The 16,058-nt window shown below is 38.3% G+C and overlaps 1 protein-coding gene across 11 annotated transcripts in view; it reads left to right on the top strand.

Moving 5' to 3' along the window:
* Positions 1-3,771: 3,771 nt before the first annotated feature.
* Positions 3,772-16,058, top strand: part of TAFA5 (TAFA chemokine like family member 5) — a 448,086-nt gene continuing 435,799 nt past the window's right edge. For 4 of the 11 annotated variants that reach the window (XR_016464567.1, XR_016464570.1, XR_016464573.1 and 1 more), the window contains exon 1: positions 3,774-4,235. Coding sequence is in view for 6 of the 11 variants with exons in the window: in XM_090136541.1 (XP_089992667.1) it covers positions 4,124-4,235 (112 nt within the window). In the remaining 5 variants the exon portion in view is untranslated. Of the gene's footprint in view, positions 4,236-16,058 lie in introns of all 11 variants that reach the window. The other 7 variants (XR_016464568.1, XR_016464572.1, XM_090136549.1 and 4 more) reach the window with 4 other exon arrangements.

Genomic DNA, 16,058 nt, shown 5'->3' on the forward strand with positions numbered 1-16,058 from the left:
GAACAGAAGGTCTCTGCGTAAGACCTGAAGAATGTTTCTTTCCCTCTACCCTCTACATGCTCTGTGCTAACAGAATGTTAGGATTTATCCTCTGAGACTGCACCTGTAATAGAGGTCAACATCACTGCACATGCTTTACAGGTCTGACATTCTAGCAGAAAGCAGTGGTGCGTATACACATCACGCACAAACTGTCTGACACATAAATATAGCATACAACAGACTTCAAACTATGCCTGTTTCAAGTCAATAGAAACATTTTGCTTGTAATTTTAGTCAGAGCAATGGCACACCCTATCTTAATAAATAGCATAACTATTATTTTAATTTCCTTGTAGATATTAACTTTGCCAACAGCAATGGCAGAACAAGAGATCTGTGTCCCTGATTGTAGCGGAATAAATCTGATTTCTGACAAGCTTTGATATACAGCCTTTATTGTGGGTTTCTCTTTTCTTATTCAAGGTATATTTGCTTTCAGACATCTGTCTACCGCTTTAATCATTGTTTCTACATCTCTGCACACTCATAGGTCTGAATACTGGGAATTTGTTGGAGGAAAAAGTAAGTATTAGAGGCATCAGGCATAACAAAATATCCTTGAAAATGACCATGGGTAAATATGTCAAGAAGGATACAAACACATTACTTTAAGGTCACATCCTGCCACGGTTTCACCACGTAAAATTTCAGTCTATGAGTAGTGTCACTCTAACGTGACTTACTTCTCAATATAACACATAGCAGAACAGCCAGGCCATTGCTTGGGCTCAAAACATATACCTTTCTAACAACAGTGACATAGTTATTTTTAAGGAATTTTAAGACTTGCCTTTAACAAACAAATCAGAAAGTAATATGCCTCACATAAAACTGTTATGTGGATAACTTTGTAGGCCCCATCTCAGTAATCCTTGTTCTCAGTGTGCAGTACCTTGCTTTCTGAGTAGCCAAGTAGTTCTCAGCCAGCAGAGTTAGCCTGGTCTCAAGTGAGCAATGCCAATTTTCAGAACTAGCAAAGCAATACTTTCACTTCTGCAAGGCTTCAGGCTTTATTTAGTTGAACAGTAATCATGATTCCCATTCCTCAGAGTTAAAACTGGATGTATTTTCAAGGGAAATCTGCTCATATAACCACAGACTAATGGGTAAACTATAAGATTTGCTTTATAAAATTCTATGGACTATACTGAAAGGTATAGCAGCCTATATAAAGCTGCAGCTACTCCTCATGGCTTTAAAGTTTATTAATTTATATGTCACACTATATATGTCTTATCAAGCTACTTGTGCTTTTTCTCCTTCTTGTAATAATTAAAATATATAATTCAACAGTATGTTCAATATATGCAGTTGTAAAGGAAATCAATTTTCTTTTCATATATCCAGAAAATGGCTTAATTTACATGTTAGTCCTAGAATTGCAATGAACAGTAGAACGTCATGCTGGGGTATTTTTGTTGCTTAATACTTATTTACATTTGTTTTGAGAATAGGGAATTTGAAAGTCCAATTCTTTTTAAAAACTCATTATGCAGTAGTACTTTATAACATCAAATTGAACTAATACTTCAGGATACCAAGGGAGGCATGGAATTTATATTGACTTACAAAGGAAATCTGGTGTCTAAGTGAGGGATAGTAGGTGTTACATAAATTTAATCTCTAAATGTAAAATAATAAAAAAGCTTTTTTAAATGATATGAGGGTGGAGAATAAAGCTTGTCAAGTTACATTCTGATTTTTAACTGTAAATAAATAAATTCCAACTGTAAGTATGGGAAAGCCACATCCTGGGAGAGGATGTATATGTATACCATATGATGGTACGATACCAGATGATGCATATGTATACCAAAGTGATAGTTAGCTACATCTCTGTGAACTGTACTTGAACACACATGTAGGCATATGTTGAACACGTAAGCCCACTGCCCTAACAGTTAAGGTTGCAGATGACTCTGGTAGAAAATCAGATTGGAAAATTAGAGACAACATTGACAACACTTTAATGATGCAAAACTGAACTTAGTTCCAAGTACCTAACCAAGTTCAACTGTACTAAATAAATACAAGAGGATGTGGTTGGGATATTTTGTGACGAAGCTTCTCTTGTTTGCCATCCCTGCCTGTACCCAGAGCATGACCGCTTTGCACTTCAAATTAATTTGAAGACATTGCCATGGAGACTTCAAATTGAAAGGCTCAAGTATTTAGGCCCTTTTAACACACTGAGCTTTTTTTATTACCCTAAAGACTACTGAGCAAGGGTGAGCAAGGGTCAAATGGAGCAACTAAGCAGAGTTCCACACCAATGCATCCCTCACCCTTTAATGACAGAAACCATATGCCCAGTAAGGAGCACAGATAAATACTATACTCTGTAGGAAACTACAAGAAAGACATAAGGGCCCTGGAGCTTGTCCAGAGGTGGGCAATGAAGCTGTGAGGGATCTGGAACACAAGTTTTATGGGGAGCAGCTGATGGAGCTGGGATTGTTCAGCCTGGAGAAGGCTCAGGGGAGACCTCACTGCTCCCTACAATTGCTTGAAAGGAGGTTGTGGTGAGGTGGGGCAGAACTCTTCTCCCAGGTAAAGAGTGACAGGGAGAAGTAATGGCCTTCAGTAGCGCTAGGGGAGGTTCAGGTTAGATATTAGGAAAAAAATATTCTCAGAAAGTATGGTGAGGCACTGCAACGGACTGCCTGGGGAGGTGATGGAGTCACCGTCCCTGGAGATTTTCAAGAAAAAGGCAGAAGATACACTGAGGGAAATGCTCTACAGTGGTTGCAGGCATGGGCTGACAGTTGGCCTAAATGATCTTTCTTACTGGTCTCTCCAACATTAACGATTCGACAAATGTTTCTGTGACAACAGATGTCGAGCCGCGCAGGTGATGGGGGAGGGCAGAGGCCTCAGGCCCCCTCCCTTCCTTTGGAAACGCCGTCTCGGAAGCTCCGAGGGCTGCCTCCCTCCCTCCCTCCCATCGCCTCTCCGAGCCTCTGAGCTCGCCGCTCGCGTTCCCTCGCCTTCGTCGCCACCGCCAAGGACCCTCGCACCGCGCCCGCAGCGGAGGCGGCGGCGAGTGGGATCACGGCTGCAGCGGATGCGCGCAGGTGGTGCGGCGCCGGGAGAAGGGCCGCTCCGTGCGCTCTTCACCTGTGGGCGTGACCACCGTCCCCCCTCCTCCTCCTCCTCCTCCTCCTTTTTTACTTGAAGGGCCGGCGTCGCTCTTGCTGCAGAGATTACGAGCGGAGCTGTGGCTGCGGAGCGGAGAACGTCTCGTTGTCGCTACTGCCCCGCGCGAAGTGTCCCGCTCGCCGCGAATCCGCGGGACCGGCCAGGAAGGGGAGCAGGCTGGGCTCGCCGCGGGGCGTCGCTTTGCCTGGCGGACCGGACCGTCCTTCCCCTCTGTCTCCATCCCTGGCCGCTGGCGGGAACCGCTGGCCTCCCCGTCTTATCCGCGGGATCGCTCTCTCCCTTCCGCGGCGCTGTCCGACGAAGCGTTGATCGGGCGGCAGGTAGCGGCGGGCTCCCCGGTGCTCCGGCCCCGCGGCGGCCATGCGGCGTTGCGCCGTCAGGCGGCGGGCGCCCTAGTGCGGCGCTTGGCCGGGCGGGGGGCGGAAGAGGCCGCCCCGCCGCTGGCACCGCCTCGGCCCCGGTCCGTGTCTGAGGAGATCCCCTCTCCTGGGGGAGGGGTAGGAAAGCGAGGAGAGAGCGGGACAACTTCTGCCCGTTGAAAAAGAAAGGAGAGGGGCAGAAGGGAAAAAAAAAAAAAAAAAAAAAAAAAAACAACGTAAGCTCGTTTGTGGGACATCTTCAAAGCTCGGCATCGTGCCAGGCACCCGAGTTCCCATAGGACACACCAACGCTGTGAACCTCAGCACAGCGGCAGGAGGAAAGCTGGTTGCAGCTGCCGCAGCGAAGTCCCGCACGCCTTAGAGACTCCTGGGCTTTCCGGCTGGAAGATGCGTCCTGCCGCAGGAGTGTGCTGCTGCTGAGGAGCGTGTGGCTGTGGAACATGCTTGCCTTTGGGATTATGTGTGGAGAAAGGCCGTCGGTCCTGGGGAGAGCTAGCTGGTGAACCTGTCTGACTTTGTCCCCTTCTGGGGAAGTGGCTTCAATGGCTCCATCTCCCAGGAGAAGCAGTAGGAAAGATGCCAATGCCTTGCCAAGCATGTCCTCAACTTTCTGGGCTATCATGATCCTGGCTAGTCTCCTGATCGCTTACTGCAGTAAGTACATGTTTGTCCTGGTGCTTTTCCTGAATGTAAATCCTCAGGTAACACTTCAGGTGAAGGCTGAGGTTTGAGTCTGGCAGGCGTGGGTGCTGTGCTGTAGTTAGCCTCACACTTCGATTCCTGTCCTGGTAAACTAGCTAGAGCGACACTTTAATACTGCTGTTTCTTGGAAGCACAAACTGTCCTTAGGTTGAAGATACGGCATATCTACTCTAAGCATGAACATTTATTGGATCTTAGGAGCTAACTTTTCAATTGTAGTAACAGTGATCCAGTGTTCACTGTTACCAGATGCTACCCACTGCTCCTTCTGTGTACATGCTGTACTACTTCAGTCCACGTTTCATCAATGGGAGCAATTTTGGTTATGTTAATTCCTATAGGAAGCATATACTTAGTCAAGCGACAGGTGCCTTAACGTCTCTTGGATCATGTGTGGTTCTCTGACTGTGAAATTGCACTGGAACAAGCCAGGAAACTCCCAGAGAACATCCTCAGCAGTTTAGTGAGCCCTTGTTATTGGTTTTAGGTTCATCAGTAGAGTGTTGCATATTCTTTTCAGGCTTGGTAGATAGTCCATTAATCACACTCATTTGGAGTTAAATCTCTAATAATCAAGTGGCTGGAATATCAGTACTTCTAAAGGTCTGAATTTTTTTCTTGTTCCAGTTCTATGATCTCAGGAAGTGTAATTTACAAGCAGTTACGCAATATAAATATTATTACTGCCCATTCTTTTGGGGAATGCACACTTCACCATCATACCAGGTTAGGAATTTTCCAACTGGAGGAGTAGAAGCAGGCAAAATTCCTATGCAGTAATTAAAAACAAAACAGTAACTTATCAGGAGGGGCCTGCACAACTTTGCCAGAATCCACTCTGTATTTTCCAAGATGAGCATGACCTGTAATATACCCATATTGTGTATTCTTTTCCTTAGCTGTAATATGAAGACTTTGCTCTGGGCTTGTCGTGCTGGGCTATAATAGGTGGAGGTTATGATGAATAGGAAATGGATTCTGGTTTTCAGGAACGTGTCTGCTGCATTTCTTCAATCTGCTCCATTTCTTTCAAAATATAGCACATTCTCCTGTTCTTATGTTTTTTTTTTTTTTTCTTTTTCTGAAAAAAGATTTGAGTTGGCAAAGAAAACCTTTAATTCATTTCTCTACACATTACGGGGATGCTGTGCTGACAACAGCGAGAAGAAGCTTATTCCAAAAAAGACTAGCATATTTTGTAATGACTTATAATTTAACACACTTTGCTTTGCACTTCTCATTAAAAATCATATCAAACAGGCCACTCTTCTAAATAATTTCATTTTGTACATAGATCTGTATTTTCATATTCAGTGTACTAATATGTAGGGTATACTCGGCAACACTTAAGATTTACAAGAATTTATATACATACCAAGAGAGAATTGCATCAGTAAGAGCATGTTTGAGAATAGTTCAAATGTAAAGGGAATTATTAAGGAATTTAGTAAGTTTGTTTTAGAAATCTCTGGAGGATCCTAGGCTTTTTATGAAATGACATAAATTCTTCTGTGAGTTTATTGTCTATGAGCATAACCTCAGAAAGCGTTAATTGTGAAGTCCTTAAAGATATTTTTGCTCAACAGTGAGAGGTTTGACATTGCTCTCTTTTTAAGGAGTAAAGCCTTTCACTTGAGTTGTTACATCTTCTTTATTATTATTGGCATTATTTACTGATACATGTAAATGTTAGCTAATAGGAAGACAATTTCTGATGTGTTTAAATGACCAGTTCCTAATTACTTCTCTCACTCAGTGTCAGTGGTTTTTCTCAGACATGTAGTGCTCTCTTCATGCCATATAATGCTGGAGAACACTATGCAGCCTAAAATATGCAGTGTCAAAACACTCCACCATTTATGCAATGTTTCACTCATTTGACAACCACAATTCCAAATGTTAATGAAGCACCATGTACACTTCATCTAGCTGTAGTATTTGCAAAATTGCAAAAATGTTTTTTCCATGTGTAAAGTCTGAAGATATCTAAAAATCAAGGAAAAAATGCAGCTATTTCAAGGTAAAGTACTGCAAAATGTATGAATTCTTTTCAAGATAACCTAGAATTTATTCATTTTTGTTTTCCTTCTGTGCTGACTTATTTAATTTTTTTTTTTTTTTCTTTGAGGAGAAGCATAATTGTGGTGGGGAGGATAATGACTAGTTTGCTTTTTAAGAGAAAGAGTCTTGCATTTTTTTAAAATGTAAATGGGAAAGAACTTGACCATGTAAAGAGTTCTGTATTTCTCTACAAACCTCATATTCAGCTAAATTGCTGTATGGTTACTTATATCTCTTATATGAAGCAGGATTCTGTGGAGAAAAAAAAAAAAATACATGTGAATATATTGTTCATTTTTACTGCAAGAACCTCGTATTTGTTCTTCTCCCACTGTATCATTTGCATCAAATTCTGCAGCTAAAAAAAAAAAAAAAAAAATTCAGAACTTTTGTTTATAGTGCTGTGGAAAAGGAAAAATGTAAAACTTCTGAGCTACCATGCTTATTTTAATTTTTAATATACTACTCTGGTGAAGCTTATTCCTGAATTAGTCATGTGAATATTTCTTTCCTTTCTCCTGATTACTTTATGTGTCTCTGTTTCTGGGAATGTATTTATTGTTCCATGGTTGTTCCTGTTTACTGAAAGCAACTAGTAAATACTATACTTTGAGTCCCAGCTGACAGCTGAACAGATACTATGAAGCCTGTTCTGAATGTATGTGTACAAGCCATTAGATTTAATTTATACTTCAGTTTCCAAAGTCCAGTTATGTTTTTTGTCATTGTAAAATGATGAGCAGATAACTTTTTATTTCTTAAATGTTTAGATTATACATAGGGATAGTGGCTCCATCCTATGGTGGAAGAGAAACCTGCATCAGATCAATTAGGTTAGTTGCTATAGTGATAAATATAATGTAATATTCTCTCCCTAGACAGTCGGTACATTCTCCAATGAAGAAGGCTGTGGAGTAGATTAAAGTAGTAAATTAGGCTGTTAATAAAGAAAGTTCACTTGAGTGTCTACCAAGGAGTTTGTTCACTCATCAGAAGCATCATTAAATGTAGAAACAGTCCAGAAATGCTGTCCCGGTAGAAGAGGGAACTGTAATTCAGAGTTTCAGGAAGTGTTGCATTTTTTGGATCTCAGATGCGTGCCCTATATAATTAATGAGCAGTAGGAAACCACACAGTAGTACCTACAATGAATTCCTTAACTTACTGTTTTAATGTTGTGAAGGTGCACTGAATTTTTTTTATTTTCCTCCTTTTATAACTGGACTTTTTTTTTTTGACATGTGAAGGTCAGTAAACCAAGTGAATTTTCTGTGTTATCATAGCTCTAAACTAACTACATGAAGAATCCAAGTGATGTGTTTTAGAGTCAGCATGTTTTCTTTTTCCTAGTGCATTTTTTTTTTCATTTGGTTTGGCTGTAAATAAGGAGGTGCTTTTTATATGTAAATAATGACTTTTAAACAACAAATGATTCAGCATTAGTGAAGTTGTGGCTATTGGGAGCTTTTGATTTTCCATATTTTACACTGTTTTGTAAGTATAAGGAATAGAACACTGCACCCCTGTGATATTTTGCTGTTCTATTAATACTTCTAAGGACAAGCAAGCAGCTTATTACGTATTTATCTATTTTGAAAGGCTATATCAAACACAAGTACTTGGAAAGTTCACTTTCATGTTTTAAACACTGTGCTTGGAAGAGAGCAATACGAAGCTCTGGTGATGAACTTTTGATTTATTTATTTTCATTTTATTATCAAAATACAAAATATTTCCTCTAACTCAACAATTCTGCTTTGTAAGTGCAAGTTATTTCATGAAAGGTAGGCCCTTAGCACAAATAAAAATGCATTTGAAAGGCTTGGCTTTGTACTGTGAAAAATGCAGATAATTCTTATAAAAAAATATTACATTGATCTCATCTTAATCTGAAATTCTGATGTTACATATTGTTGGACACTGCTCGCTTGAGAAATACCTTTAAACTGTCCTGTTCTGTAATTATGTATTCTAGAAAGCAAAGGTTACTATACTCTTCAGGTCTTATAGTTTCCTTACGCTGTTTGAGACTGCTGCAGAGATGAACACTAGCAATGACTGTCAGCTGGACATTTCTCAAACAGGCACTACCGCATCATCATCTGTAGGCTACTGAACAGTTGTTGAATGATAAGTCTCACAACTTATTTACGTTTTACATAAACCAGTCTCCTCTGAATGAAGGACTGCAGCTCCCATGGCTGATCTTATGTCATACATACCACTTTCTCTGTTTTTTACAAATGGAAAAAAATAATAAATCTTTACAACTGGTCTGTAGTTTTATTAGGTTTTCTGCAAGAATTACTGTGCTTGTATTTTTCCAAAACTCTGCGCAGAATTAATGTGACATATAAAGCAACAGTTATAATTCAGACTTCTTTTAGTTTACTTCTACATCCCATAATCTTTTATTGCATTACATAAAGCCAAGATATTAAAGTTGTTTTGTTGTGTAATATCCCTGCTACACCTTTTTAGGAAGGTTATTTAAGAAATAAATAAAATTAAAACCAGCACTTTAAATTTAGTGGCCTCTACAACACTCTGCTGTTTGTCAGTGTGAATACTGAATTGACAAGGGGATTATCTGGCCAGTTCTCTTGTAATTTGTCCAGATGATCTTTATGTAGAACTCAGGGTGTCAACATAATAAATGGTTTCTTATTGCTTTTAATGTTGAATTCAACCTTTAAGGATGAGTATTCACGGTTTACAGTTCTCAAATGCATCCTCAAATAATGAAAGCTACTGCTTCCATGCAAGTATAGCTCAAGTGATAGATACAGTGAAAAGCAGAGAAGGATGGAGACGCTAGAAAGGATGGATATTTTCAATTAAATATATGGCTTAGGATTCTCCACGTCCTTCAGCAGGGTTGCAGGAGAGAGACCAAGATCTTATAGCATATACTGTGAAAACAGTATTGGGAGTGTGCAGTAGAGCCCCTTTGCTCTGACCTCTACTGCCGTACCACCAACATCCGCCTCTGATGTTGAGGGCCAGCAATATAAACTAAGAGACATTACTTTCAGAGCAGCCCTTGGAGTTTATTTTAGATTTTCTGCTTGCTCAGTGTACGTTCTAGCCATAAAACCATTATTTGAACCAACTAGACTTGCATCTGACATGCTAAATACATTCTCATTATAGGTGCCTTGAACGTTGTCATTAACACAAAAATGCTTTTGGGTACTGAACTGTGGACAATAGTGTGAAAAGCAAGCACAAATCTACATAGTGTTGGTTAACTGTAATCTTTCTGATTTTATTATTTGTTGCAAAACTCAGAAAAGAGTGTTTTCATGCTTAGGCTCATATTTGACCAGATGTGCTGTTCTGCTGTTGAAATGGGAACTTAGTTATTTTGGGGCTGTTTAAAGGGAAGTTATAGTTATTTGCACACACAAATGGCAAAAATACATACTGTGGAATTTTTGGGAAGTCATCTCTTCAGAGATGTTCTTTTATGTTAATTTTTGGGAAGCCAGTGATATGCTTTCATGTTAGCCCTGCAAATTGTCACAACAGAAGATTTTACTATTTGGAAATGCATGAACTATCTGAAATATATTTATTTTTCGATATTTATGCTGTAGACATTTATTTCAAAGACATTGTGCATATTTTTAAAAGTGTAGACTGGCTAAAGCATAGCAATTGCAAACGTAACTGTATAATTTTGCATTCATATGATCTACTAATTTCCTGAAGTCTTTATGACATGTCCTGTTTCAGGCTTTGGATAGACTTTTTTTTGTCACCTTTCTTCAAACACTTCTTTGCCCTCAGGCAACAACCAAGTATCTTGTCTAATTCTGGGGTGAGGAATGTAATAGGGTATTTTCTGAGTGAGAGTGAGCTTGTTACTTGTTAGCCTGTAGCCCAGGACATCAGTAAAGAAATTTTTCCTAATATCCTGCCTGAATCTTCCCCGATAAAACTTCAGGCCATTCACTCCTTGCTCTCCAACAATGGCAACTCCTGCTCTTCCAAGAAGAGAATGTGGTAACGGTGGAATTCTACGGTGCTTTCAGGATAACGTATCTGGCAAAATAAAGCTTCCTTCTGTCTTTGTGACTGGAACAGGCAATTTGAGACATAACCCCCTTGTTAACTTTAGTGTTTTGATGGTTCAGAATAGTGACTATCATTGTCTTTAGGCTGTTCGCTTTGTATGGAGTTTAATTCCAGAGTGCTGTTAACAGATATGTTCTATTATTTTGTGTAGCAAAGACTGAGCAAAAGCCCAGAGCAGAATGCCAAAGCGACTGGTGACAATTTAAGTTACAAGTTCTGTTGGTTAAACTGATTCCTGATTTTCTTCCATTACAACGTAGAATCATAGTGACCAGTTGTACTCAAGCACAGGGGTAGAACTTCCTGGTTCTATTAGCTAACAAAGGAGAGAAAGGTCCTTAATTCTTACAGAAAAAATAAATTACTAGGTATGGGGAAAACAACAACAACAAAAAATTTCCGAATTCTACCTATCAAAAAGTAAAAGGAAGTGTTCTTTTTAACCAGTGTAATTTATGATGGCTTTTACCTTTGGTCTTAGGACTTTTTTTTGATCCTGATTGTCCAAAGACTGTGATATTGTCAAATGGATTCTAAGAGATGATACTCTGACAAAATGACATACTGTTAATGCCAAATGCCTGTGCTGCTTTTAATACTCTCAGATGTCTGTACCCCTCTTTGTGGAATATTTAATTTTTAAATTGAAGTATACCACTGCAGCTTGGTGGAACAGCGTAGCCAAATGGTAGAAATGAGCCTAAGCTATGCTTCTGCACTTTTCTTTAAATGGTTCATTTGCTGACAGAAATACAGAAATGATGTGGGACCAGCAATGTCTGATGCTTCTTATCTTTCTTCAGACTAACTAAAATATGAGTGTATCTGATATTGTGAAAAGTTGTGTGTCACTGATGGCGCTCTCTGGTATTACTGAGAGAGAACACCATTTTCTCTTCTGGATATAGTTTTCAATGATTAAAAATATAAAATTGTTTTCTGAATAGAGCTAATACAGTAATCTGAATTAATCTTGAAAATGACTTTAGTGAAAAATATCAGAGAGCTGTTCCAGGACTTTTTCAGTACACTCTATCAGCTGTACATTATTGAACATTCACCTTGAGACTCGTCTCAAGATGAGTAAGTGTATGTTACAGTTGGTGCTACAGCTGGAAACGTTATTGTGGAGAACGTGGGAGAAGAAACAGGGCAGGAACGCTCACCTCTATCCAAAGATCTAGCGTCTCATGAAACACTCTACAGAGTGAAAGGATCTCCAGAAAGAGATCCTTCCCCGGTGGCCGTCAGCCCTTAAATGGGGTCTAGGAGGGGTGCAGTCAGACTCCACCCCTTCCAGTCACACAGCTGAATTGCCTTCAGCTGTGCCCTCAGGGCTGACTCAGTCCTTGCCTCAGGTGATCAATTAGTGGTTTAGGCTGTGACTCAACAGTTCCCATACGCTGTATGAGCATTTATGAATGTGTATGCACTATAAAAAAAACAAACAGAAAAACCCCTTCAATTTTTAAAATAAAAGCAGGAGGCTTTAGCAATTGGTCTTGTTGAATGTAACTTAAAGGTGGTAGTTTCCCTGAAATCATTTTCTGTAAAACATTAGACCTAGCAGATATTTATATATCTTAATACTCAGATCCTTTTAAGATACCAAAAATAATCTTGGTGGATGTTTTCTGTTGTGAGTTAACAACGAGACCTTTGCATCTCCCACAGCTTTCCTGTTAGGTTATCAGCTCCAACTAGGAAAAGAACAAATATTTATGTTCTGTTTAGATTAAAAGATATGACAAGCACATTTTTAGCTTTTTGAATAAGATTGAGCTTTCTTTAATGAAGATTTCTGCAGTACAGTCACTTGCATTTATCATTATCTCCTTTTAAAGTCAATAAAAATTGAGATAATTTACTGTGCAAGACATGCAACCTGCTTTAGATACTTTTCTGTAGCACAGTCTGCCTCAAACTGCATTATGTTTAGTTTTGTGGACCAAAATGCAGCTTAGACAACATGCACTAAGTTAAACATATGTGTTATCAGAGGAATCCTATTGCTCATGTTATTTTCAAGGTCCATGCTTAATGTTTAAGTGCTTAATTTTAAGTAATCAGCTCAATATTTCTGCAAGGAAGAAAAAGTGCGGAGAAATAGGTTTGTGGTAAAGATTCATTAAGAGTGTAGGTCAAGATACTGAGTTATTGAAGCAAAAAATATGTGTAAATTGAGATGTAGTTGGCATACACTACTGGGATCTTCTGAAGACATCTTTGCAAACAGCTTGTATCGTGAACATTTTTTTGCAATGTGTTTTGTCTTACTGTAAATGCTCCTGTTTCATTGCCAGTATTTTCACATTGTAGACACTCTAAAAATGCTGTCTTTTCCACCAAAGCTGGAAACTAGGTGAGTTTTAGATCAGGGTATCAGAGTTGATTAACTTCACTGTTGTGCTTTCCTCATTTTTAGGTGTGCTCTGTAAAAAACATTTTTAAACGTTTCTGCACTATGCAGAATTTTAGTGTGATTAAGTCATTTAAATAACCTGCTAGTGAATTAGCTAAGGAAAGAGTTTAGAGATTAATAATTTGTATACAAATACAGGATGCTGCAGGGAAGAAGAACAACTCTTGGTTAGTCACGAAGTAATCAGGCAGTTGAACTAGCTGATCTTTGAGGGACCCTTCCAAAAGAGCTTATTTATTCTACTCTATGTTCTATTATATATTCTATTCACCTTGAACATCAGAGCAGATATGGGATACACAGAACCTTGAAGTTCTACCCCTTCAACTCCTGCTCCATCTTACTCCCCTACTGGGAAAATAAGAATCTATTTTTGAAAAAAAAAATGTACATTATGTTTGTTAGAGTATTGCTTGTGCTAAAATAGTTTCCCCGATTCTGTGTTCTTCAATGCCAATGTCACTTTTACAGTCCTTTTTCCCTTAAGGGCCTTTTTTTTTTTTTTTCCCCTGTACTTCATTCTTTTATCCATATATGACCATTCAAGGAATACATTCCTACTTTTTGCATGTTTCCATGGTATGTATCTTCACTTTGGGTTGTTCATGGACGCTTTTTGTCTTAGCAGCTGAGCAAAACTAGGTTTGCTTTCAGTATAGCTAGAGAACCCTACCTTAATCCTCTCTACAGATGTCATTATTTTTAATATAAACTTACTGAGAATGCCTTACTGAAGAGACTTTTTAACATTTGAAGATGTTATATGGCATCTTTGCTATGTTTTGTAGAGTTTCTTAAAGTGCTGCCGCAAACTCTCAGGATGATAACAAGTTGCATGAGCTGCCACTTGTAATTACAATAAATGGATTTAAGGTATTTCTGATACAATTCCAAGGAATTAGTTTGAAAACAATTTATAATACTTAGTTGGTGGCATTTCAAAAGCAATTTCTGTGAAACAGCTTAATCCTTATCTGCTTCCATTTTGACATTTGACAGGAATATAGGTAAGGCAGTATATTCTTTGGCACAAATATTAACTGACTTTATGAGACTGATATCTTATTGAGCATATGTTACACTAAGAATCATTGCTTAATGTTTTCTCAGATAATTTATCTCTATATAGAGGAAAGGGATGTGCTTCCTCAATTTTGCAGTGTGAAAATTCTTTCCCTCTTGAGGTCTTAGTACAAGATGCAAAACAAAATGAAGCAACTACTTTCCTCATTATTTGTGCTAAGCCCTTGAAATTTCTATAGTTTTTTTTTTTTATCTCTATCACAGACCAAATCTGTAAAATCAAACAAATACTTCATACATTACTTTAATAGAGTTCATTCTTTGTACATTTCACAGTCTTTCTTTTTGCTGCTTGTCACAACTGATGCCCATTTCCTTCCTGAGTGCTTCTTTTAAAATTTAGTGCTCCGTGTTGGTGCAGAGTCTCAGTAATAAGTTTTCCACATTTTTCAGTTTTCTTTATTTTTCTTAACTAAGGTCAGGTGAATTGGCCTTACTATTCGTCTTGCTGCCTTTTGAAGTGCTTTGTCTATTACTAAGTCTGACAAGTACAGCTATGTGAATCACGTTGGCTTACTAGTGACTTCTCAAACAAATTAACTTGATTTATGTGTACAGGCTTTTCTTCCTAACTGCTAGCCCTGCAGAGGTTTGAGAATTGCACTTGATTGTTTTTTTTCCACATATTCCCTGAGCCCAATTATAAACTCTGATCATTTTGCATGTATGTACATTATTAGAGCTTACTGAAAGACCAGTCTGAATAATGCGCATTCAACAGTGGTTTCTACTGTTTTTTCCTCTGTGATTCTAAATTGAGTGTAAAGAATTTTGGAATAATGGAAGTGAGCTGCTGAGGAAAAACATGCTTCCGCTTTCAATGCAGAGGATTTAAGCAAACAGTTGTAGTTTCCATTTTCTCATCGACAGGAAGAGAGGTAGAACATTTCTGAGGCAGTAAAAGTAATATTGCATTTTATGGAGGTACAGTAGACCTGCATGCCTGAGGCAATATTCTATCATGTCATTCTTCCATGACCAAAATGCTGGAGAACCGTGTTACATGGTGGTTGTGTTATTTGTCCTGATTGGAACATCTAAATTTTAAATACATTTTAGTATTATTCATCTGATGTTTGCTTTGTGTAACAAAAGATAGTCTATGCTTTGTTTAGATGTTATACATTTTTCCAGCTGTAGCAGGAATATAAAACATAAACCATGGTTTTTGTTTGAGAGAGATCTGGAAGAGGTAGTTTTTGGTGGGTCACATAAAACATGGAATGAAAATTTCAGGCCTCTTCTGTAAAGTCTAACAGCAGTGTTTCTAAAGTTTGCTTTCATCATACCTTATGTTCTTATTTTGCTTTCTGTTTTACTGAAGTCATCTTGAAGGCTCTGTGTATTTGTACAAATGCATATATTTATTCTTAGGATGTAGCATTGTAGTTGAACTTAACTTTCCAAAATGTGACTTTACTTCCCAGATCTCTAAATTTGCCAGTTTATTTTCTTGAAGAGGAGAGATAATCACAAGATTTTTTTTTTTTTTAAGGGAAGGAAATGTGGAAGCCTCAGAAGGAAGAATTGTGTTTAAACAAAGAAGAGAGAGGAAATAAAAATTGTTAATCTTGGCTATTAGCAGGTTGAAAAGAACTGGAACTTAGATATTAATTTGCTGAGTTTTATAATGTTTCTTTAAAAGTCAACAGAGAGCTTTTCATGTCACGAACAGCTATATGACAGACAACCACTGGAGAAAAACCTGTCCTTAAGAAATGAAAGCATGGAACTTCAAACTTACACTTGTTTGTGTGTTCATTGCTTTATCCTCTTACCTTCATCTTAGGATCTTTTGATGTATAAACACAGATGCAGATACAATTAAGCCACATGATACTCTGGAACATGAGTTTTAGTTTAGCTTAATTTCAAATTAAGTTATCATATTGGTTTACTTATATCTTGTCTGGAATCTTTGAGAGGAGTAATTTTCTTTTATTTAGGAATATTTTGGTCAGTAAATAAATGTAATTTTTTCTTTGACCCTTTCCTGCAACATCATATGAGAACGTTTTAAATCTTGATTACATCAGTTCTTTCCAGTCCTATAAGGTAAAGAGCTTTATTGATTTTTTTTTTTTTTTTTTTTTTTTTTAGGACATTAGATACATCTATGGTTGCAAATC

Source organism: Phasianus colchicus, chromosome 1 (assembly GCF_987193195.1).
Source record: "Phasianus colchicus chromosome 1, bPhaCol1.hap1.1, whole genome shotgun sequence".
NCBI lineage: Eukaryota > Metazoa > Chordata > Aves > Galliformes > Phasianidae > Phasianus > Phasianus colchicus.